Consider the following 22,488-nt stretch of genomic DNA (forward strand, 5'->3'; position numbering starts at 1 on the left):
AACTCCACACCCCTGATGGATTTAAAATTAGGCTTGTGAATCTGGCTGAAATGGCTTTTTTTGACCCCACTCGAGGGACTGGTGGGCACAGCTGACTAGCTGAAGCATTCTTTACAGTGAGCAAGAAGCTTCCTCGGCTATAGTAGGCCCCAGTCCCTGCGAGGGAACAAGAAAAGTCCTTGAATTAAAACATGACACCTAGGCCTAAGTGCCGGAGTCTGAGGAGACAGGATTTACATGTAGTTTATGATAGTTTAGCACCACAACTTAAATGCTTAGGGACAGAGTCAAATGGAAACGAAACGGAATGCAGACTTGTGGACACGAGCACCACTCTGTAGAGAGAAAGATGTTTGCAGAGAATCAAGGTCTGTGGGAGACCCTTGAGGCTGCCCTGAGTTGACCAGTGGGCTGCAGACAGGGCTGCCAGGTCTCCTTGGGTTTCTCTCTCTCAGTTGCACACACTTCTTTGCTCCTCCCAGCTCTCCTAGCTCCAGACTGGCTGTTCCAATAGCTCACCATGCTGTGTATGTCCTCCAAAGCTCGGGCTCCATGAGATGTGATGCTGAGCTGCTCTGCACTCAGACCCGCCACAGCTTCTCAGTTGTGCCCAGGGACCCATAGGTCACGTTGCTCAGGACAGACGCTTGGCGTTGGTCTCTACCTGCCCATTCCACATCATCAAATGTTGAGGCAGACTAGACCAAGGGTGAGGGCCTACTGAGTCTTCAGACATTGTCAACCTGAGGCTTGTGGCCCCCTGAAACTACCTAACCCATCAGCATGGAACCAATCCTCCCTACCCATGCAAAGGATAAAAGTTTCCTAGACAGACCTCACAAGCTGGTACCCACTGGGCCCCTCTGGGGAAGAAGAATCTGTATCGTCTTCAGAAAGTTCATATTCTCCCTTCAGTCCATACAATGTGGAAGAAGCTGGTGTTGCCCTGGATGGTTAATCCGGACCAAGGCCTCAGCACTCTGGCTCACAGAAGGCCCCCGAGAGTGAGCTTGTCACTTAAGGAGAGATCAGGAGTGCTACTCATTCATACCTGTGGTGTGCTCACTGCGCCTCCTAGACAAAGGCTCTCTGCATCTGCACAGAGCAACCCTTTGAAGGCAGAGTGCATGTACTGAATGTTCACCCAGGGCACAGACATCTGCTCAAGGGATCTAACCTAGAGTGAGAGCAATGCCCCCACTCAGCGCTCAGGCGCGGTGCCAGGACGCGTATCCAGTGCCTTGCCTCACGCCCCCACTGGTGAACAGCGGTCTTGGGATGGGCTGTCTGCTAAGACACCACCGGACCTGACACTGTAGAGCTCTGTCATCTGTGTAAACTGGCACCTTCCCATCAGTACTGTGTCCTCCTCTCTGCTTCCTAGGAGGCCTTGGTCTCCACACAAATGGCAGTAGCTCTGATACTTTCTACCAGTTTGAGTTTGAGCCAAACACTTGGCTGAAGAAAGTGGGTAGCTGGTAGCTGCTCTGTGGTCAGCATGAGCCCCAGGACAATGCCTCACAGGGGCACTCTGGTCACAGCCTACATCCCTTTACGGGCCCTACCAGGCAAGGCAGAGCGGCTTCATTATTGACAGCTTGCTCATTTTCCCACTTTATGGACAGGCTGAAGTTCAGAGTAACCTGGGAAGCTGCTATCAATTTACTGACTTTTAAATTCTGCAAAATCACCTCATCAAAGACTCAGCAAACTAAAACTTAACATGCTATTGCCATCAGCTCAACAAGAAGTGTGTTTCTCTTTTCTTAAAGATTATTTCATTTTTAGTGATGCTTAAGGGTTGTTTGCTTGAGCTACACTAAGTTAGTGTGGGTGTGAGGAGGGCAGAGGTACTAGATCCCCTGGAGCTAGAGTGGCAGGCAATTGTGAGCCAGCTGACATGGGTGCTGGGAACAAAACTCAGGTCCTCTGCAAGAGCAACAAGTGCTCTTAACCTCTGAGACATCTTTTGAGCCAATCCCCACAGCTGGCCTTGAAGAAATCCACCTATCTCTGCCTTCCAAGTGCTGGGATTAAAATCATATGCCACCATGCCTGGCTTATTCCTCTATCAATGCAGGGCGGAGACAACCCTTTTCCTGTGTGTGTGTGGTGTACACGTGTATTTGTATGTACGTGGAGGTGAAGGCCAGAGGCTGACATCAGATGTCTTTCTTGATCACTTCCCCTCCACCTTATATATTCAGGCAGAACCAATCTGGCTGGCTTGCTCCCAGGCCCCCCGTTCTTGTCTGCAGAAAGCAGACCACCATGCCCGCAAAGTACTTATATGTATGCCGGGGACCCAAACCTAAGACTTTACCAGCTGAGCCATCTGGCCTGAGAAGTCCTCTTTACATGGAGTGTGTGTCATCTTAGGACCACTGACCCTGACCCTTGTCTCTCTTACTCTCCTGGGCCGTTGACCCAGTAACTCCCTCCAGACTAGGATATGCTATGGCTATAGCCACAATCATAGCCACACCCTTAGGCCTAAGCTGGGAGATGCCATAAACCCCATATCAAAGCACAAGAGTGTGAGAAGAGAGAGGTCAGCTCTGGGCTCCACACTAGCATCCTCAGTGGGTCCATGGTGCTTGTTCCTGTGTACATCCCTTAGAGCACTGTGTCTCTATATCTGGTCTGATCCCTATGTACTCTGTGTGTGTACATGTTCATGTGTATGTATGTGCACATGCACACACGTGTGTGGAGGCCAAGGCTGATGTTGGGTATCTTCCTCTATCATTCTGCACCTTATCTGAGGCAGAGTCTGCCAATGAACTTGAGCTTCCTGATTGGCTAGACTGCCTACATCCCTTCCAGTACTGAGATTATGGGTGCTTAGATGGTTGTGAGCCCCCATGTGGGTCCTGGGAATTGAACTCAGGTTCTCTGGAAAAGTAGTCAGTGCTCTTAACCTCTGAGCCATCTCTCTAGTCCCACATGTGATTCCTAATGCTGGCATCTTGGAGTTGCTGGTTTTGTGTACACCTTAGCCTTCTCTTTTCTCCAACTTGTCTCGCTCCACACACTGTATTATGTCAGCATATCCCCTGGCCTATGAGTGGTTGAGTCTCCATTAGGACACAGGTTTCCCATGAGGACGTCATCTAAGGGCCCAAAGTCAAACCCAACACTTGAAGAACCCCAAGAATGAACTGCTACTGCCAAGCGCTTTCCAAGAAGATAGCTGTGACATGCAGGATTATGTGCCCCACTCCCAGCTTTCCCCTTGCTGCCCATACCTGAGCAAGGCATGCCTCCAGTGACTCCCACCCTTTGGACCAGCTCCTCCCTGGAGTTCCCTGATTCTTGTTGCACACACTCCACTACCTGGCTGTAAGATGCCCCTTGGTGACTCAGTCCCCACCACAAGGCAGGGCTCAGGCTTGTGATGTACTCTAAGACTCCCCACAACCCTCTGAAGCAGCTTTCAACCAAATCTGGCTTGTCTGCGCTCTCTACTAGACTACGCAGATGGGCTGTCATCAACCTCTATACCCAGAGCATGCAAGCCAAGCTCAGGAAGGGACAGACAGACACACACACACACAGGGACACCTCCTTTCCTGTGCTCCCCAGCTGGGAACACCTGCAACTCCTGCAACTTCTCAGAGCCTGACACAGCATTCTGCCTCTAGGAGATGGGACAGCATGCACCCTTGCAGGTTCCTGAGCATCACACAGCCCACAATGGTGAAGTGAGTCCCAGGAAGCTTCTAGAATCAAGGGCTGAGATCCTCAAAGGGACATCAAGGAAGCACAAGCAGAAGCAGACACAAGGTCACACTCCTGCAGATGTCACAACACCCTTCCCCAGTACTGGTCTTTGGACATTTCAGTTACCATCCTTTCTATTTGTAAGCTATTTTTGGAAAGGAGAGAGCATTCATACTTCGGAAAGAATCTTAACAGACGATTAAAAGGGTACAGGTTGAAGGAAGCAGGTCCAGAAATGCTGCTGACCAGAAGAACAGAGAACAACAAAACCAATAACAGACCCCACAGCACACAGACTTCAGCATACAGACTTCAGCACACAGACTTCAGCACACAGACTTCAGCACACAGACTTCAGCACACAGGGACTTCAGCACACAGGGACTTCAGCACACAGACTTCAGCACACAGACTTCAGCACACAGACTTCAGACTTCAGCACACAGACTTCAGCACACAGACTTCAGCACACAGGGACTTCAGCACACAGGGACTTCAGCACACAGGGACTTCAGCACACAGATTTCAGCACACAGACTTCAGCACACAGACTTCAGCACACAGGGACTTCAGCACACAGACTTCAGCACACAGACTTCAGCACACAGACTTCAGCACACAGACACTTCAGCACACAGACACTTCAGCACACAGACTTCAGCACACAGACTTCAGCACACAGACTTCAGCACACAGACTTCAGCACACAGACTTCAGCACACAGGGCCTCACCTGGCAGGAACTCACTATGTAGACTATGTTGACCTCAAATAAGAACCGCCTGCCTCTGCCTCCCAAGTGCTGAGATGAGAGGAATGTGTGACCCCGCATGGCTTCTCACTATACATTCTAAAGATGTCATAAGAAGATGAGGCATGGGAGTGACTTGAGTCAGTTTCAGAAGGGTCCAGAGGTGAATGTGTCCCCAACATTTTGAGACGACTGAAGCAACAGTGTTCAGATCATGTCACTTTCAAGTTAGCCGTGCAGCTGCTCTCCAGAAACATAACCCAAAGTCATTCCTAATCTCCCACAGGCCCATCATCTAGGGGAACCAAACACTGCTGCTCAGAAATACTGAGGAGGCGACTGGAGAGAGGACTCAGCAGTTGTAGGCACAGGTTGCTCTCCCAGAGGACCCGGGTTCAATTCTCAGCACCCACATGGCAGCTCACCACTGTCTGTAACTCCAGTTCCAGGAGTTTCAATACCCTCACAAAGACACACATATAGGTAAAAAAACAATGCATATAAAATAAAAAGAAATGACTTATTAAAAAAAAAAGCCTGGCAGGGGTGGCGAATACCTTTAATCCCAGCACTTGGGAGGCAGAGGCAGGCAGATCTCTGAGTTCAAGGCTAGCCTGGTCTACAAAGTGAGTTCTAGGAAAGCCAAGACTACACAGAAAAACCATGTCTCAAAAAAAATCGAAAGAAAAGAAATGCTGAGCAAGAAGCCCAGTGGCTCTCACGGACAACACAGGCACCCATGGTCACCGCGGGCAGTTTGCTCGCCTATCCATCTCATATATACGTATGCTCTAAGAGCAGCTGCCAGGTTCACCAGGTCAGGAAGCCAGAGCATTTCCCGCAAAGGCTCTTGCCAGCTCAGGAGGATGTGGAACATCTTTTTATGGAGGTGTGAACCTTGGAGAGCAGAGAAGACAGACTACACTGTAGGCGAGTGAGAGGTGGAACAGGGGACACACTGCACAGACCTGTCTCTGTTCTGCAGAGACCCAGTGCCGCGTGCCGGTGCCCAGGTGAGGAGAAGGCTGCTGTGTGAAGACTAGAGACCTGGTCAGCTCAGTGCCGTCAGGGGAACAGACATGAGCAATGAGGGCACACTCTGAAAAGATCGACTAGCACACCCAGGTGGATGTGAGGCCCTCTGGGCTGGCTCAGCTACTGTGCTGGCACCCACATACCTTCCGGACCATGGGGCTTCCGTCATTGATCAGCTGGGCCAGCATCATGGCCACGTTGTGGTCGATGGTGGTAGAGTGGTCGGTCCTCTCAGCAGAGTTTCCCACAAAGGTGCCAAGGGCAAACACAGCCGCACATCGGACCTGCAGGGCAGAAGACGGGCAATCAGTCACACCCACGGCTGGTCTATCTACCATCTGCATTGCTGCTGAGGCTGTCTGCAAGCTGATTTAATTCAGTTCGTGTAAGTTTAGCTCAATTCAATTTCACAGACACTTACTGTACGATGTTCTGTGCCCAAAGCTACACTGGTATTGATAAGCAGGAAGGGTGTGTGTGGGCAGCCCAGAAGCCAAAGGTGAAGGCAGCATAGCCCCAGCTCAGGGATGACCAGGCTGCGGGGGAGGGAGCAGTATCCTCTGGAGTCTGCAGACTGGTGTGCACTGTGAACTTTTGATTACAGAGTTGGAGGAGACAAAGGTGTTCTGGAGAAGACTGGCCCAGAGCTGATGCTGGGGAAGGTGGGCTGGACTAAGCCATGGAGGGGAGGTTGTGTTAAGTGGAGAATGTGTGGGTCCATTTTGAGACAGAGAAGCTAAATGGAAACCAGGAAGGGTAAAGTCTCCCGGGGACAGAGGCAGTGAGGGAAACAATACAGGGCTGGCCATGGTACCCAGGGATCTCAGCTCAGCTCAGACCCCAAGGTCACATGAAAAGAAGCTAACCTTGAAGAGACAGTGTCCTCCTCTTTACATCCTGTACAGGGCTGGAAGAATCCCGGCTTGACTATGAGCAGACCATCCTGGTCTCCCCAGAAGTGAGAGACAGCCGTGGACAGTCAGTGGTGGGAGACAGGGAGTGAGAAGGCCAGAGGCTGCACGAGGTGCAGGCTGCGTTAGCGTAGGAAGGCACATGGCTCTCAGGCCCCAGGCAAGGAGCCACTGCCATCTCCAGAGATAGGGTGTGGCTGCTTTAAGTCTCTGCACCCCAAAATCCTTACAGTCTGCATTATGACTCACACAGGTAGCGGCTGAATCTCAGAGGTGCCAAGCATCGCGGAGAGAGAAAATCAAGTCCCTGTCTTCCAGTTCTGAAAAAACAGCCACGACACTAAGAAAAACTCCCTGGACCATTTCAGTGCAGACGTGGGCAGACACGGGGACTGCCTGTGTCTGGGGCCTGGTGACAGTGGTTTGTTCAAAGCTTTCCTTCTCGTGGACTCCTGTCAGCAGTTACAAAGGTGCCAAGCAGCTGGAGGTGATCTTGGTGGCTCACATAATCAATATTGCTCTTTTGTGGCTGTGCATTCCTGGGGCTGTCCCCAACAGACCCCTATCCTTTTGCTGGGACATCCAGATGTAGAGACAGAATGGGGCCTCTTGCTATGGTATGAGCTTCCTCCCTGGACAATTTCAATACTTCCTGTCAAGTTCATTTTAAGTTTTTCTGCAAAGAAATATTCTATCTCTTGGCCTACAGAGAGGTTGAGATCTAACTTTCTCAGGATTCTCCAACGCCACAAGAGGGCCCGAGACAAGACAGATGTCCCTGGCATGTTTGGGGACAGACAGCACTGATTTCTTAAGGAGTTAGGCAAAATCTGACGTGATATGTACACTGAGCAATTCAGAATTGCCCTTTAAGCTACTGTCAGGGCTGCACTGTTCCCCTAGTGGACAGTCCCTCATGGCCGCTTCTTGGACCCTTCGCTTATTAACAAATACACAGTGATCATTTCTGAAAACGACAGCAGGGTCTCCTACTCCCCACGGGATCCAAACAGCCTATAACTGGGTCTCCCTGCTACAAAAATGTTTTTTTTTTCCACCTGTGTGATAAATACTCTACTGACCCGGGATGACGTCCTACCTTCCCAGAATGAAGGAACTACCTGGGTCTGCCACAGACAACTGTGCTCCCAGGAAAGGGCCAGGCCAGAAACACACAGGACATGGGAGGCAACACGCCACGTGCTTCAGCAATTGAGGGAAAAGAACCAGATGCTCAGCTTTGTGATTAGTCGGAAGCAAGCCAGAGGGAAGTTCCAGACCAGATGCCCCATCCCAAAGATCCCCACTTGTTGCCCTAACCAGGGATTAGCCGCATTTTCCTTGCTATTCTGCATGGCATCAGAGCCCCTCTGCTTCCTTCTCCCTCTACTTTCTTAGCTCACTATTTCCTGGGCCTCCACAGCTCTAAGCAGTACTTCTGCTGCCGCAGCTGCCTGCAGGTGGGTGTCTCTTCTCCCTCAGCAGAGAGGTCCCTGTGCAGTCCACACTCTACTTATGTTGCTGGTCTAGTCATATGAGCACAGCAGAAGTACCAGAGTCTCGAGTCACCCTGTGGGACAGCCCGTGCCCACCATGGTCTCCCTGCTGCGTGACAAAGCGAGCAGGCTGCCAGGACCTCACAGCTGTGTGCTGGAAGGCACGCATGGAGCAGATGGATTAACAAGCAGTTGCATTCAACCTGCCCCTGAGGACCTGTCTGGTTTTTCACCCACTGAATGTGAAGCCTGGTTGTGACAAAACCTGGGTGTGCACCCAGCCTGTTCCAAAGGCAGGAGACTCCTGAGCGGGGACACCCTTCTCAACAGCGCTCTGCTGCACCAATTCTTCCCATCTCAGACACTGCTTTCCACAGTCGCGGCACAGCACCAACTTTCTAGTTTCCACTGTGTTTGAGCCTGCAGATGACTTAAGCCGAGCAGTTCCCAGGGGCCCAGCCGACCCCAGGTGAGGAATAACTGTGCTCCCCTGGTGACTGTGGATCAGGGGAGGCTCAGGACAACTCATGGCCATCTCTGTAAGGTACATGGGTCTGCTTCTGCTGGCCTTGACCCTCCTCCAGCTTTTCGGGTCCTTGCGTTCTCAAAATCATGTTCTCTGAATTTTTATGCCTGCCTGGTGTCCTTAAACCCTTTTGAGAACAACTTGGAAAATAAGTAAATACACTTCCATGGGCACTGTTCCAGAGAGTTTGACCATGGAGCTGTAAGATGAGTGGCGTAGAGCAATGCCGGCACCAGGCTGCTAGGTTCAAACCTCACCTCCGGATGTGGAGACACCAGAGCTCAGACACCTGCACCTGGGACCCTTATAGGCTCTAAGCAGGCTCAGCAAGCAAGGAGGTGGGTGGGTGCTCACTGGGGCCAGAGAGTCCAGAACACATTGTACACTGGACTGGCAGCAGACGGTCTTGGTCTGCAGGGAAAAGGCAGTGCCAATACCTTCTCTAGCCTGCGCCAAACCATGAGGCACAAGGCCCTGACTGGTATGTCTGTCTGTCTGCTTCTGTCTGTCTCTCTGCCTCTCTGTTGAGTGATAACCTGGCCCAGGTCCACAGGATGTGCAGTACAGAATGGTTCAAATTTATTTCTTAGACCTAGGTGAGGCTGTGCCAGCTTGCAGATATCCTACCGCATACAGAGTTGGCTCACCATGAATGAAAAGTTAAATGTGTGACTTTGTAGCCTATCTTGGGAATCTGTGCATGGCCCTAGAGATTCTGGGTGAAATTACGTTCGCATAGGGCAGACTTCTGCACATCGGTCCTACACGACCTCTTTACAAACAGAACCCTGGAGGACTAGGTGGAGAGCACATACCGGTACGTACTTTGACCCAACTTGGAAGCTACTTTTCTACTTTTCTCAAGGACAGCTCACCTCAGGGATGGGGTCGGAGAGGAGGCTGTAGAGCTTCTCGTGAGCGCTGTCTCTCACCCCGCACCACCTCGCAGAGTCGAAATTCTGCCAGATTCTTCCCAGGCAAATGGCCACCCACTGGCGCAGCAAGGGGTGTGGGTCACTGAGTTGCTCCAGGCAGATGGCGATCAGGTTGCCCTGCAGGCAGGCTTCCTGGACACAGGACACAGAGAAGTGGTCCTCTGCCCTCGTACCCAGGGCTGGGTCTCAACCACACTACACTACATTGTCTCATTCAGATTAAAGAAAGGGCCGGTCCCCTGCCTGCTGAGGGAACCCAAAGGCTCCCTCTGCAAATGTGGCCTGGGCTGCACGCCTGCGCTAGACTGTGTCTGAGACAAGTCTGCTGTTCCTGGAGCTGCTATGACACTTACTTGCCCTGTTGTGTAGCTGTTGACGATTACAGCGAGAATGAAGGCCGTCATGGTCCTATGTTCAGCCTGGAAGACAAAACGCACCATGGTTGTGCCCCTTCCCAGAGACTCACCTGTCTCCAAGGACTGTGCACTTGCCGTCTTCAGCATGCACTGGCCTCTGTGCTGAGGCATTCTCAGAGGTCTGCATGTACAGACTGGCTTCTCCCTTGGAAGCTAAGGCCACACAACACGCCCAGGTCGCTCTGCTGCCCTGTGTCACAGCAGTTAGCATGGTTGGTGGTGCTAACTGGTCCCAAAGGTCCATCATGCTGTCCACTCTTTCCTTTCTTTTTTTTCTTTTTTGGGTTTTTCAAGACTGGGTTTCTCCGTGAAACAACTCTGGCTGTTCTGAAGCTCAATTTGTAGGCCAGGCTGGCCTTGAACACATAGAGATCCACCTGCCTCTGCCTCCTGAGTGTTGGGATTAAAGGTGTGCGCCATCACACCTGGCTGAAATGTAGCAATCTTTGCTTCAATTCTGGTCTCCTACTGGACAGATCAATAGCTCATAAGACTTCTTCATGGTGCCTCACCTTTTCCACACGCACATTGAGAGTCTAATCCTGAATTCCTCTGGGACTGCTGCCAGGCTCTTGGAGTTTCTTCAACCCAACATTCCTCTTACCTCCAACCCTTCTAATTAACGGTTACCTTGGCAGCACCAGCATTCTGGCCATTGCCCTTGCTTTTTGCTGCTTTCCTATGGCACGTCTACTGAGCTCACTGTAACAGAGACCAGGTCTCTACCTTCCAGGTGCTAGAGTGCCAAGCCATCATGCTCTGCCATACAGTGTCTGTACTCCCCTTCTGCATTGCCGGAAGGGCCACACGCAATCCTTTGCCATCGCTGCAGCTGCCGTCTGCCCTTTCTGGGCTCTGGCGGCTTTGGGGGTTTTCCTTATGCTCCTGGTACTCGTTACTTTGTGCTGTGTCTGTGAATTTATTTCTACTCCATCGTCCCAGGGCTCACTGTGCATTTCTTTCTTCAGGTCTCCAGGCTCCAGTCTGTTCGGATACTGCCCTCCTTCCCCTTGCAGCACTCTGGGATGAGGTCAGCAACAGTGGCCTCCCTCATCCACGCCCCCCCATTTCATGCCTTTGCTTTTCTCTCAGGTGGTGCCTTCATGATTTTCTTCCTGGTGATGCCTGCCCTGAGTCATCACCTCTAGTGTTTTTTCCCAGGGGAGGGGCTCTGTGCTCCCCCAAGATCTGCCTGTTTATTTAAGGACAGGTGAAGGCAGTGTTTTCTTGAAGCAGCAGAAAGCTGTTTCTGAAGAAAACAAAGTGGCTGATGGGCATGAGCAAAGAAACTGCCCTAGCCAGCCATCCTCAGCGCCCTTCCCCTCCCCTGGAGTCCTCAGCTCTGTGCTGGGGCTGAGTTAAAGCAGCCAGAGGAAGAATTCAGATACAAAAGTTCCTCTCAGATGCAGCACCTGAGTGCCAATGTGAAAGAGAGCGTATGAAGGAGCGACTGTGGACGGCTGCTCTGTCTATATGGCTGTGCTGAGCAGCCAGAGGGAGGCTAAAGAAACTGATAGTAAAATATTATGAGAAAACTACTTATGTCCTATTCATGCTATCTATTTTTAAACAATTTAATAAAAAGTATGTATAAAATTCAAACTTTCAAACAATCTCTTCCTTCAGTAAAGCAATGTCAGCATCTTATCCCATTAAGGAACCTTCAGGGCATCTGAGGCACCATAACACAGACATAACAGGTATTCATCCATCTGTCCGTCTATTCAGGATGCAGGCTCTAGGTAATAGAGATGCTGGGTAGAGACAGACTGTCGCAGGAAGACCAAATTTTCACTTGAGGCAGGAGAAAATGGAGCAGTGTGCAGTGTGGGCACTAAGTGGCCATTCATGTGTAACCGTGAAGAGCACCTCTCTACCTGGCCCTCAGAGAGGAATTGTAACCCATAGTGTGCGAGCGGAGACAAATCCCATGCTGTCTGAGAGAAGTATGGCTCAGTCCTTACTGGCATGTATGGGTCTGCCAAGACGGAAAGGAAGTACTTGTGACCGTTGTCCTTCACGAGGTCAGCCTGGCATGACTGGAGGGAAAAGGAGACAGAAGAGAGGCCATGAGTACAGGAACTGGTGGGATATGTCACGGCATCTTATGAAGCAGAGGCGTGCAAACATGCGGGAAGACATTATGTGTCTTTCCTTGCAACTTCAGTTTTCACTCGGGAAAAAGCTCTGACTGCATTGTGTCCATGTCACAAGACCCCCAAACAAGACCACCACAGAAGGGGGTTTACTACACGCCCAAGCTCGGTACACGGGTGGAGGAGAGCGGCAGCGTTGAGCATTTACAGGTTAGAGTTTGGATCAGGAAAACCACAGGTGGGCCACAGCCTTGTCAGGGGTCTTGCGGTAGCTGACATCTAACCTGACTGGTTATGGTGAGGTTGAGGCATGTGGTTAGCAGCTGTCACTAGCCATGTGGTTAGTGGCTGTCTTCATTCATCAGTCATACCCAGGGAGGAGGTCAATTCGTTTTGGGAACTTGGGGTCATGGGGAGGGCATAAGAGGGGTGATATTAGTTTAGTTCAAGTTTGACCTTCACAGTTGTTGCCCTTGGGGAAAAGGCTGGACTCCTACGATTCTCAGAAGAAAGCAAACCACCACCCTGAAAAGCACCTCCTGCTACTGGCTGCTGGTGGCTGCTTTAAGGTTAAGCTCTGCAGGGTCCTCCCCCCAGACTTCTGCTTCTGCCCAGGTTCACCAGCCTGGCAGAAATGAAGATATTTTGGTAGTTTTTAACTTATTTTTCTATTTTTATGTATTTGAGTGTTTCGCTTGCACGATTGATTTTAAGAATGTATGAGTGTGCAACACATGCAGGAAACAGAGATGGACGCCCACTTGGAGCTCTTAGTCTTTTAGGTTCTAGTTTTTGCTGAGATCCTTTGTCTCACACCCCCACTTCTTCTCATGTTCCTCCCCCCATCTCAGGTTCCCTTTCTCAGACACCCACTGCCCTGTCCCCTCAGACTCCTTCCTCTCAGGTTCATCTCCTGTCAAGGCATGCCTGCCTTCTTTCCTTCCTGACTGCCCTCTTCCTCCCAGGCCTCCTCTCCTGTCTCAGACTTTTCTCTTCCTCTCAAGTTTCTCTGATTCCTCTCAGGTTCCCCTCCTCTTGCTCTCCACACGAGGACACTCGACAGCAGTTGTTTCTGTAGTGCTAGTACCTGCTGAAGCTTTTGGGGTTTCTGTTGGATTCATGCCATACAATATGTTAATGGAGCCTCCTAGAGACCCCATTCCTAAGCAAAGAAAGAGCTCTAAGACTCAAGGACTATCGTCAGTGCTGAAGAAGCCACCAGTTATGCAGTCTTTTCTAACTCAGCTACTCCTTCCTGTGAACACAATTCCATCTGTGTGGTCACCGTGTGCCGCACACTTGAGGGCCCCCCCCCCCCATGTAGACAATGGCTCTGTTCCAGAGACACAGTCAAGCCCTGTGGCCTGCTGCTGGGGCAAACAACAGAGTGCAGAGCTGTGACAGACAATGGCACCTGCTGCCAGCACCTGAGAAGCCACAGGAAGCAGGAGGGGGTGTTTCCTGGAGGGCAATAAAGCAGAATCAAGGAGGAGAAAGGGAGAGAGAAAGATGGGGAAGAAGGAACAGAAGGGGAACTAAGGCCAGTCCTAGAATGTGGATAAAAAGAGGTAGGAGACCAGGTGACAGGAGGGAGGCACTGAAGAGCCAGCAGAAACTGGGCAGCGGTCAGCAATACTGTTAGTACTGATAACCTGACAGGACTTAGAACTACATATGTACAAACCTCTGGGCAGGTCTTCAAGGGAGTTCACAGTGGGCCAGTTGAAGTAGGAAGACCCTCCCCTAACACGTGTGGGACCACTCCATGGACTGGGGTCCTGGAGCTCCCCTGACACGTGTGGGACCACTCCATGGACTGGGGTCCTGGAGCTCCCCTGACACGTGTGGGACCACTCCATGGACTGGAGTCCTGGAGCTCCCCTAACGCATGTGGGATCACTCCATGGCCTGAGGTCCTAGAGCTCCCTTAACACGTGTGGGACCACTCCATGGCCTGGGGTCCTGGAGCTCCCCTAACGCGTGTGGGATCACTCCATGGACCGGGGTCCTGGAGCTCCCTTAACACGTGTGGGACCACTCCATGGACTGGGGTCCCGGAGCTCCCTTAACACGTGTGGGACCACTCCATGGACTGGGGTTCTGGAGCTCCCTTAACACGTGTGGGACCACTCCATGGCCTGAGGTCCTAGAGCTCCCTTAACACGTGTGGGACCACTCCATGGACTGGGGTCCTGGAGCTCCCTTAACACGTGTGGGACCACTCCATGGACTGGGGTTCTGGAGCTCCCTTAACACGTGTGGGACCACTCCATGGACCGGGGTCCCGGAGCTCCCTTAACACGTGTGGGACCACTCCATGGCCTGGGGTCCTGGGTCACGTAAGAAGGATGTGAGCTCAGCAGCAGCACTTGCCCCTCTCTGCTTCCTGACTGCTCCTGCTGCCATGACCACCCCGCCACCACAGACGATGGCTTTGAACCTGAGTCCGAATAACCCCTCCCTCCTGTATGTTCCGTATTTCATCACAGCAGCAAAGAAAGCAACAGATACAGGCTATATTGGTTGGGTCAGAGGTGGGACCATGCGCAGAACAGACAGAAGGATGGATGGGGATGTTCCAGAGACTTAAGAAATGCACTGAAGGGGATGGGAGGGCAGGGGTGCACATGGGAGTGTGCTGCACTGGAGATGCAGACGCAGACAGAATCACTCAGGAAGACAAACACAGAAGCCTGGAACTCGAGCAGAGCTGATGTCATATGGGTACTGGTGGTACAAAAGCTCCTCAGGGCGAGTAAGGAGGGCAAGGCCTTAGTAGTTCATGGCATGGGTGTGACCACCATGGGAACTGTGGAGGGCATGGCCTCAGCTCTGGAGCTGGCCCTAATTCCCACTAGGCTGGTTGATTTGGGGGGTTCGGGTTCTTCATGGAAACGACATGACATTCAGAAGTTGAGGAGGATGTTGTGGGAGGCGCCAGAAGTAAGAAAGAAGAGATGGGATGATTTTAGGTCAGGCTCTCCATCCTCTCAGTAAGGCCCAGCTTACGTAGAATTCTGTGCTTGAATGATGTAAGACAAAATAGTGCAGAGTCGTGTGACCCAGGAATGTAGGGCAATCCATGGAGGTGATGTGGGATGCCTCTCTGTATGCTGTGAATGTTTTATTACCATTGGTTAATAAAAGAAGCTGCTTCAGCCTATGGCAGGGCAGAATATAGCCAGGCTGGAAGAGATATATAGAGAGTAGGTGGAGTCAAAGGGACGCCCATGCGTAGCTACCACAGGAGAAGGACATGCCAGAACCTTAGGAACCTTACTGGCAGGCCACAGCCCTGCGGTAATACACAGAATAATGGAAATGGGTTAATTTAAGATATGAGTGAGTCAGCAATATGCTTAAGCCATTGGCTAAGCAGTGTTGTAATTAATACAGTCTGTGTGTGATTCTTTGGGTCAGGTCTGGAACCTGTACCAGGGTGATGTCTACATGAAGAGAGATGGTCATGTCTCCTGGAACCTGTACCCAGGGTGATGTCTACACAAAGAGAGATGGTCAGGTCTCCTAGAACCTGTACCCAGGGTGATGGGCCACCTTCTCACCAGCTCCCAAAAGCTGTTCTAGGCTCAGAGGCCCTAAAGGAACCCAGACTGGAGCTTAAGAACTGAGGATGAGAACAAGGATGTCAGTCTGCCTTAGGACCCTCCTGACTTTCCAGAGCAGCCCTGGTCCAGAGCCCTTCTCAGAGGCAGGGGGCCATGCACATGGGCTCTGCTGGGTGCTCTGTGTGAACGCTGCATGACCCTCCCTTTGTCGGGAGGGGGGGGCGCAAGAGAATTCCTCTCGGTGGTATGGTGATGACGGCGATGAGTAAGTCCATCAGATGGGCACTGGCCTGGCTCTGCAAGGCGGAATTGGACAAGATGGAGGTGGCTGGCTTAGCTGCAGGTTTCTGACCCCAGCTTCGGCCCATCAAGTCACACACTCTGCACAGACATCCCAGCTTTAACGGAGTTAACAAACAAGCTGGAAGCCTGGACCTGTCACCCTTATACAGACCTGGCCCCTACGGCCAGGAGACTGCCCACATCTTCTGCAGCAGCAGCAGCAGCAGCAGCAGCAGCAGCAGCGCAGTCAGGGAGGAGAAACACCTTCCTTTGTTTTCACATCAGAGCGCTGACAAGTCAAATCAAAGCCCACACGTTTACAGGAAGCTCCTTAAGCTCAGCTCATCTGAGAGTAATAAACTGTCATTAATTCATATCCTACTAATTCTGAGTGTGAGCCTCCAAGTCAGGAGATCTGAAAGGATCACTTTAATAAGCCTTCAAAAGCGGAGTCTGGCGATTATGAGGCATATATTAAAAGATTTCTGTTTTGATAAGCTTGTCACGCCACTGCAGTAATGGCTGCTCTTCGCACGTCTGCTCTCATTGCCAGCGCTCACAGGTGTCACATGTATATTGGTTTCCACTGCATGGAGGGCGTCCCTCCCCAGGAGCTCCATTTGCAAAGGGCGAGGAGCAAATCCTTTAACCTGTTTTCTCTTTATGAGTCCTGGGCCAGCAGCCTCCCTGAGTTGGAAAGAAAGCAAGGCTACAGCCTAGAAGGGCAGGAAAGTCAGTGACAGCTCATACTTCTGTGGAGGATGTGGGGGCTCTGACCATGCTGCACTCTGGAAGCCCAGACTCTGCTAAGCAGTGCCTTCCCCACACCAGGAGCACTGATAACTTACTAAGGCTAGAGTAAGGAGGAGGGGGAAAAAGGGACGCAGGAAAACGAGCTTTTCTTAGTGGACCGCCTCTGCCACAATGCATGCAGCCCGCTTTGACCCTGTAAGTCTGTACCTCAGGGGAAAGGAAGGTGGGGAGAGAGGAAAGGTGAAGCTGCTGATCGGACTGTACAGCTGCAGTGGGCACTGCGGAAGGACCAAGTCCTGGACCAGCTGCGCAAGTGAGTTCCCTTCTCCAGGAGACATGGCTTTGCTCTCTTTACTGCAGAACGCTGCAGAGTGTAGGAAGTGGACTTAAGACAGCATTACCAAGTTTGACAGGGGAGGTGTGGGGCAGCACAGGGGACCCATGGGAGACTGCAAGGCCCTGTGCTCTCCAGCTGACCACAGAGAACTTCAGGGATGCTGGAGGTGACTCAGCCCACAATGCAGTCTCTTCCTTTTCACCAGAAGCAGGCAGTTGACATTTGGAAGGGATGATGTTTCCAGCAAGAGAAAACTGCTGTGGAGAGCAGCCTTGGTGGGCGATCAGCACAGCGAGGAAACTAGGGAAATGAGTCATCTGTACACCTTGGGCACAGCACCAACAGAACCTGGAGACGCAGGAGCACAGTGGGATTTCACTGTTCTTCCGGATGCAGGAGGCCTGAACTCTGCGGTCCCCACAAGCTGAAGGCTCAGTACAGTTGCTTTCCCACAAGCCCAGTGATGTGTCCTGTCACTTTCCAAATGTGGCTGATTACTCACGTACTGAAAAACCTGTTAGATGCACCCGTGTGTAAGGTAACCCTCAAAAGGAGGGAGGACTACGATGCCGTGCCTAGTATGGATGTGGAAGGCGTGTGTTGCACCCCTTTCTCCATGCTTTTGTATTTGCACCCCAGGATAAAGTCCATCAAGGTTGAAAAACAAAATTTTAGCCAATGAAGGCTCCCCTGCCACTATGTGTGTTCGGTCTTCTGTTTCTCACATGTGCTTTTGTTACAGACACATCAGCAAATATGAATTTACACACTCAGCTAATTTCCCTAAACCAAAAGGTCAATGCCAGGATGCCTGGGTCTTGCTTTTTTCTTTATAAAACTTTTATTGTTACATGATGCAGGACAGACAAGAAAAATCATGGAACCATTGTAAGGGAAAGGTGTGCTCCCTGAAGCCTCTGCCAGTAGGGAGTCAGGAACTCCGTGGAGACATCTGTAGCAATGTTAACATGACAATCGGTCCTGCTGACCTCGCCCTTTCTAGCTGGAAGCTCACAGTAGGCTAGGAGCCTCACCAGAACCCCCCTCCCCCTAACAACTAAAGCTCCACCTTAACTCTCCCGAGCAACCTTGTGATCTATGGTTGTATCTGGCCAGATGACAACCCTATCCAAGGCACTCTGCAGTGGACCATCCCACTTCTCAAAGATGAAAACAGAGACATGAAGGCTTCTTAGCAACCCTCTGGGTTGTAACTTGGCTACTGCTAAGACACAGGTAGGACTCTGAGAAGCCCTCTAACAGGTTCTTGGGTAATTCCCTGAGTGCTTTTCTTCCTAACTGGTGATTAAATAGACACTAAAATGTGTTTTAAATAAGTCCCGGCTGTTTCACACTAGCCCCTCCTGAATCCTTTCCCCAGGGGTCTCCTTCCTTAGGCTGCCTCATGTGTACCTACAGGGTATAGTATGATAATCGGATCCTCACAGATTATCCCTGACAGTATCCCTTGCCGGCATCGTGACCAGCCTCCAGTGCATGCCTGGGCTTCCCAGCTGAGCCACCCCTGGTCAAACAAAGCTACAAACAATGAACTTATAGTAAGTCGTTTCCTGTGTGGGCTGGCAGAGCTATAGAGTGAATCCTCAAGGCAGACTGCTAGATCAAAGGAAAGGGTCTTAGTTCTGCAGTTTAGAACACCAGGTGCTTTCTGCAGCACAGCATGCTGTAGCTGCTTCAACTCTGGCCATTTGGTAAGCAAAGAAAAGGTTACTGTACAGGCAGCCTTGCTGTGCGCTCAGAAGAAACAGCAACCTCACATTGTCAACAACCATTTCCACCAACTTTTCTTTTTAAAAGATTTATGTATGTGCCATGCCTCATGCATGCCTGAACACCATGTGTGTGCAGTGCTTGAGGTTAGAAGAGGGTGTCAGATCCTCTGGGACTGAACTCAGATCCTCTGTAAGAACATAACCACTGAGCCACCTCTTCAGCCCCTGTACCGAGCTGACAGGGAACTGCTGCTTTCAGTTTGACCACTTGCCTTTGGAACTGTCGGCGCACGCGCGAGTGCACATGTGCTCGTGTGTGTGTGTGTGTGTGTGTGTGTGTGTGTGTATACAGAAAGTATCTCTTTAACTTGAATCCTATTGTTCAAGGTGTGCAAATTAGTATCTTGTCTCAGCTTTCTGTTACAGTGATACAATATTTAAACACTCAATTTACAGATGGAAAGGTGTGGTGCACAAGGCTTTAATCCCAGCACTCTGGAGGCAGAGGCAGGAGGACCACTGATTTCAAGGCCAGCCTGATCTACAGAATCAGTTTCAGAACAGCCAGGGCTACACAGAGAAACCTTGTTTAAGAAGGAAGGAACGAAGGAACGAAGGAACGAAGGAAGGAAGGTTGGTCTATTCTAAGTTACGGTTTAGGTCTCTGGCTGCCTTTGGGCTCGAGGCGGGGAATAGATGGTGAAGAAGCTGCTCACCTCATGGCAGCAATGACACAAAGGGAGGAGGAGGAGGGAAGGACGGAGGCTCCACTATGCCCTTTTAAGACACACTGCCATGATCTACAGCTCCCACCAGCTCCGCCTCTTATGGTCTCAGCTACTTCCCACTAACTCCAGGTCTCTCCCAGTACTTTTGGGAGTCACTCAAGATCCAAACTACTGCAGCCTGCTGGCTTTTCTACCATCACAGGCAAAGGACTGCAAACCTGAGGTGCTATCACTATCATTCACCAAATCCACTGGGGTCCGCTTCTGCACTGCTTCACCAGTCCATGTGTCTGTCTGCAGCTTGGTACAACCCGTTCTTCATCAGTGTGGTATCTGGGAGGACAGGGTCTCTATCACTCATCTTCCTTTCCAGGATTCCCTGCCTCTTCTTACTTATCTCTGCACGTGAAGCTGAGAATGTGTTTGTCTACTTCCAGAAAAAAAGCCCGTTGGCAATTTGACTGGGATTATATTAAAGTTATAAATTAACCGGGAGAACACTGACGTGTTTATGACATGGAATCCTTCTGTAAGAGAGCAGGGTACGTTTTTATTTGCTGAAGTTGATTTTGTGTCTCTCAGGAATGTTTTAAGGTGCTGTTTGTGGCAGCTTTTCCCATCTCAGGTTAGATTATTCTTGAATTTATGACTCCACCATACACAGCTGCTCTTTGCTGTCTCGTCCTCTAACGGTTGCTCCTTTGGCTTCTGCATATTAAGCCTTCTACCTCACTAAGTTATTTCTATTAGTATTAACAGACCCTTTGGGCTTCCTAGACATAAACTTATACCACCACACAGAGAACTGGGGCTGGAATGCACTTGCTCCCTAGAACTTAGTCCAACATCTTGAATGACTTGTTATGTAGACCTTACACTGTCCCCAAGGGTCCCACGGATCCTTCTGCCCACTGAGGACGAGGATGATGAGAGTGTGCACACGTGCCTCCTGTGGCGGTAAGACGTCAATCTGTGGAGTGTGTGGTCTCAGGCCGCAGGCTGGGAAAAAACACCTTTGCCCACTGAGCCATCTCGCCCCCCTTGAAATCAAGATTATTCACAGCTGGTTCCAGTACCCTGACGGTGCCCAGAGGCGAGAACTGCATCCTTTTGAAGGAGAACATTCATCTTGTCCTTCTCGTCCCCCACCCACTGGAGATCTCCGGCAGGCTGCTGCCAGTCCCCACTTCACTGTTACTCAGCCTCCCCTACGGGGAGGGGCACCTGTACCCCCCAGGCTCTGCCTTCCAGTCCAGACCAGAAAAGCTCTCCTTTCTATGTGACTGACAGAAAGTATGGTGTGGCCATTTGCACTTCCCACCTTCTTGGCTACACTCACAGGACAGGTAATCTCAACGGGACATTTTTCATTTAAACCACTAGACTTCTTTTGTAAGTCTCTGTGTTCGGGAGTGGACTTAGTATACTTCTGAGTTTTTCTGATCTCTTTACACTATGAGGAAGCCATGTCCCTAGAAGCCTTCTGGGCATCTTGTAGCTGAGACTGGGCAGAGTGAAGACGTCATTCTTTCTGTCGCTGACCTAAACAGCGACAGCTGGTGGATAGCCAGGAACACACTCACAGGAAAAACTGAACAAATGTCCTCTCCTCTCTCCCTGCCACCACCTCATATTCATGCACTTTCATTGCTCTGAGGGTCGATTATAACTTGAGCATAGGTTGTTGTCTGCAGAAACCAAAGGGGGAAAGGAAGCGCTAGGGACACATGCTTGCAGGAACCGTTGCTGTGTGCAACCAGTCAGCATGACTATGCTATGTAACTGGGTTCAGGGTGCTGTCTCACTGTCTGGTAAGACAGAAGGCTATGTGAAGGTACCTTTTCAGCATGGTTATGACTAGTGTCCACGATCCACACGATGAAGGCACTTTTTCAGCGTGGTTAAGACTAGTGCCCACGATCCACACGATGAAGTTTCCCCCAGCAGCACACATCGCGAGCCCCCATGTGGTCGTGGGCTACCTCTGGGGTCATAACAAACTGTGACGTGGAATAGTTGTGCTGGGAGTGTCGGAGTCGCAAAGGTGGTGCAGAGTGCACAGCCTTGCCCACTTTCAGTGGTTGTCTCTGACCACACTTATGCTTGAGGATGTGATCTCTAGTTTTGGCCTTTTCTGAGCACCCCCACCATTAGAATAAGCTCTTTGTCCCTAAGTCATCTTGGCCCTGGTGCTCAATCACAGCCGCGAAAGTAACTAATAAAGTCTAAATAAATAATGAAAACAACCAACCCCTCCACACCCACACGTGAGAAGTAAACTCACATTCAAATTCTAAACAAAATGGAAGTAAATAAAGAAGCAAACAACGTTTGCAGCAAAGCCCAGCTTCACAGTCTACTCCACAGCACAGCAAAGTGGGGGCTGGGGAATCGGAGCTCTGTAGGGAGAAACCTGGTAACACCAGCAGTAAGGCATCGTGAGAAGGGCACTCCAAGCCCGGGAGTCCCGAGAAGAACATGCAGGTGTGCAGACCTGAGCGGAGCTCCTCATGCTGCCTTGGCATCAGAGATGAGGAGGGCTGATGGACAGACGGGGTAGGCTGTGGAGGAGGTGAACCCCCCCGCAAGGGGAGTCCCCACACAGGGTCTGCACAGAGAAGCCTGATGCGAGATGGGTGCCTGGTGCAGCCGGTGGTCAGGCTTCTACACAGGCCCCATTGTGACAAATGCCCTCTAGACGCCCCTCAGGTAGGAGACTGGGGTGGGGCTTAAAGGGACAGAATCCACTGTTATCTCAGGTTTCTATAAATCTAGAGCCATCCCCCAAAGCAAAGTTTAATAGACAGGAAGCACAGATCTGGACACCGGGTGAGCTCAGGAGGGGCATGTGCGCGTTCTTCCCAGGGCAGCCCTGCAGTGGGACAGCAGAACCAGTGTGGATGCTCCACGGCACCAGAACTCGGGACGAGGAAGCAGCTGACAGGGAGAAAGCTGAGCCTGGACTCTTCAGTTGAGCTTCGTGTCTGTGAAGAGGGGAGTGTGGGGAAGGGAGGTGGGGAGCTGACCTCATCAGATTGACTTAGAGGAAGCAGAACATGTTTGGAGACTGCAAAAGACACACAGGTCAAGGGGCTGAAGAAAGAAAAGCTCCTTTCCTGGCTGTCTTTTCCATAACAGTCCTTCCTGAGGAGTGGGCAGTGTGCGCACAGAGTAAACCTCTTTGTGTGCCCCACTTTGCAT

General features: G+C 51.0%; 1 protein-coding gene across 2 annotated transcripts in view; it reads right to left on the bottom strand.

Annotated features, from left to right (window-relative positions):
- Positions 1-22,488, bottom strand: part of Rptor (regulatory associated protein of MTOR complex 1) — a 300,137-nt gene that overhangs the window by 39,858 nt on the left and 237,791 nt on the right. For both annotated transcript variants that reach the window (XM_048429258.3, XM_048429259.3), the window contains exons 14-17: positions 11,757-11,831; positions 9,730-9,795; positions 9,317-9,508; positions 5,652-5,792 (exon numbers count right to left, since the gene is read on the bottom strand). In XM_048429258.3, coding sequence (XP_048285215.1) covers positions 5,652-5,792; positions 9,317-9,508; positions 9,730-9,795; positions 11,757-11,831 — 474 coding nt within the window. The remainder of the gene's footprint in view (positions 1-5,651; positions 5,793-9,316; positions 9,509-9,729; positions 9,796-11,756; positions 11,832-22,488) is intronic.

Source organism: Myodes glareolus, chromosome 9 (assembly GCF_982192425.1).
Source record: "Myodes glareolus chromosome 9, mMyoGla1.1, whole genome shotgun sequence".
NCBI classification, from domain to species: Eukaryota; Metazoa; Chordata; class Mammalia; order Rodentia; family Cricetidae; genus Myodes; species Myodes glareolus.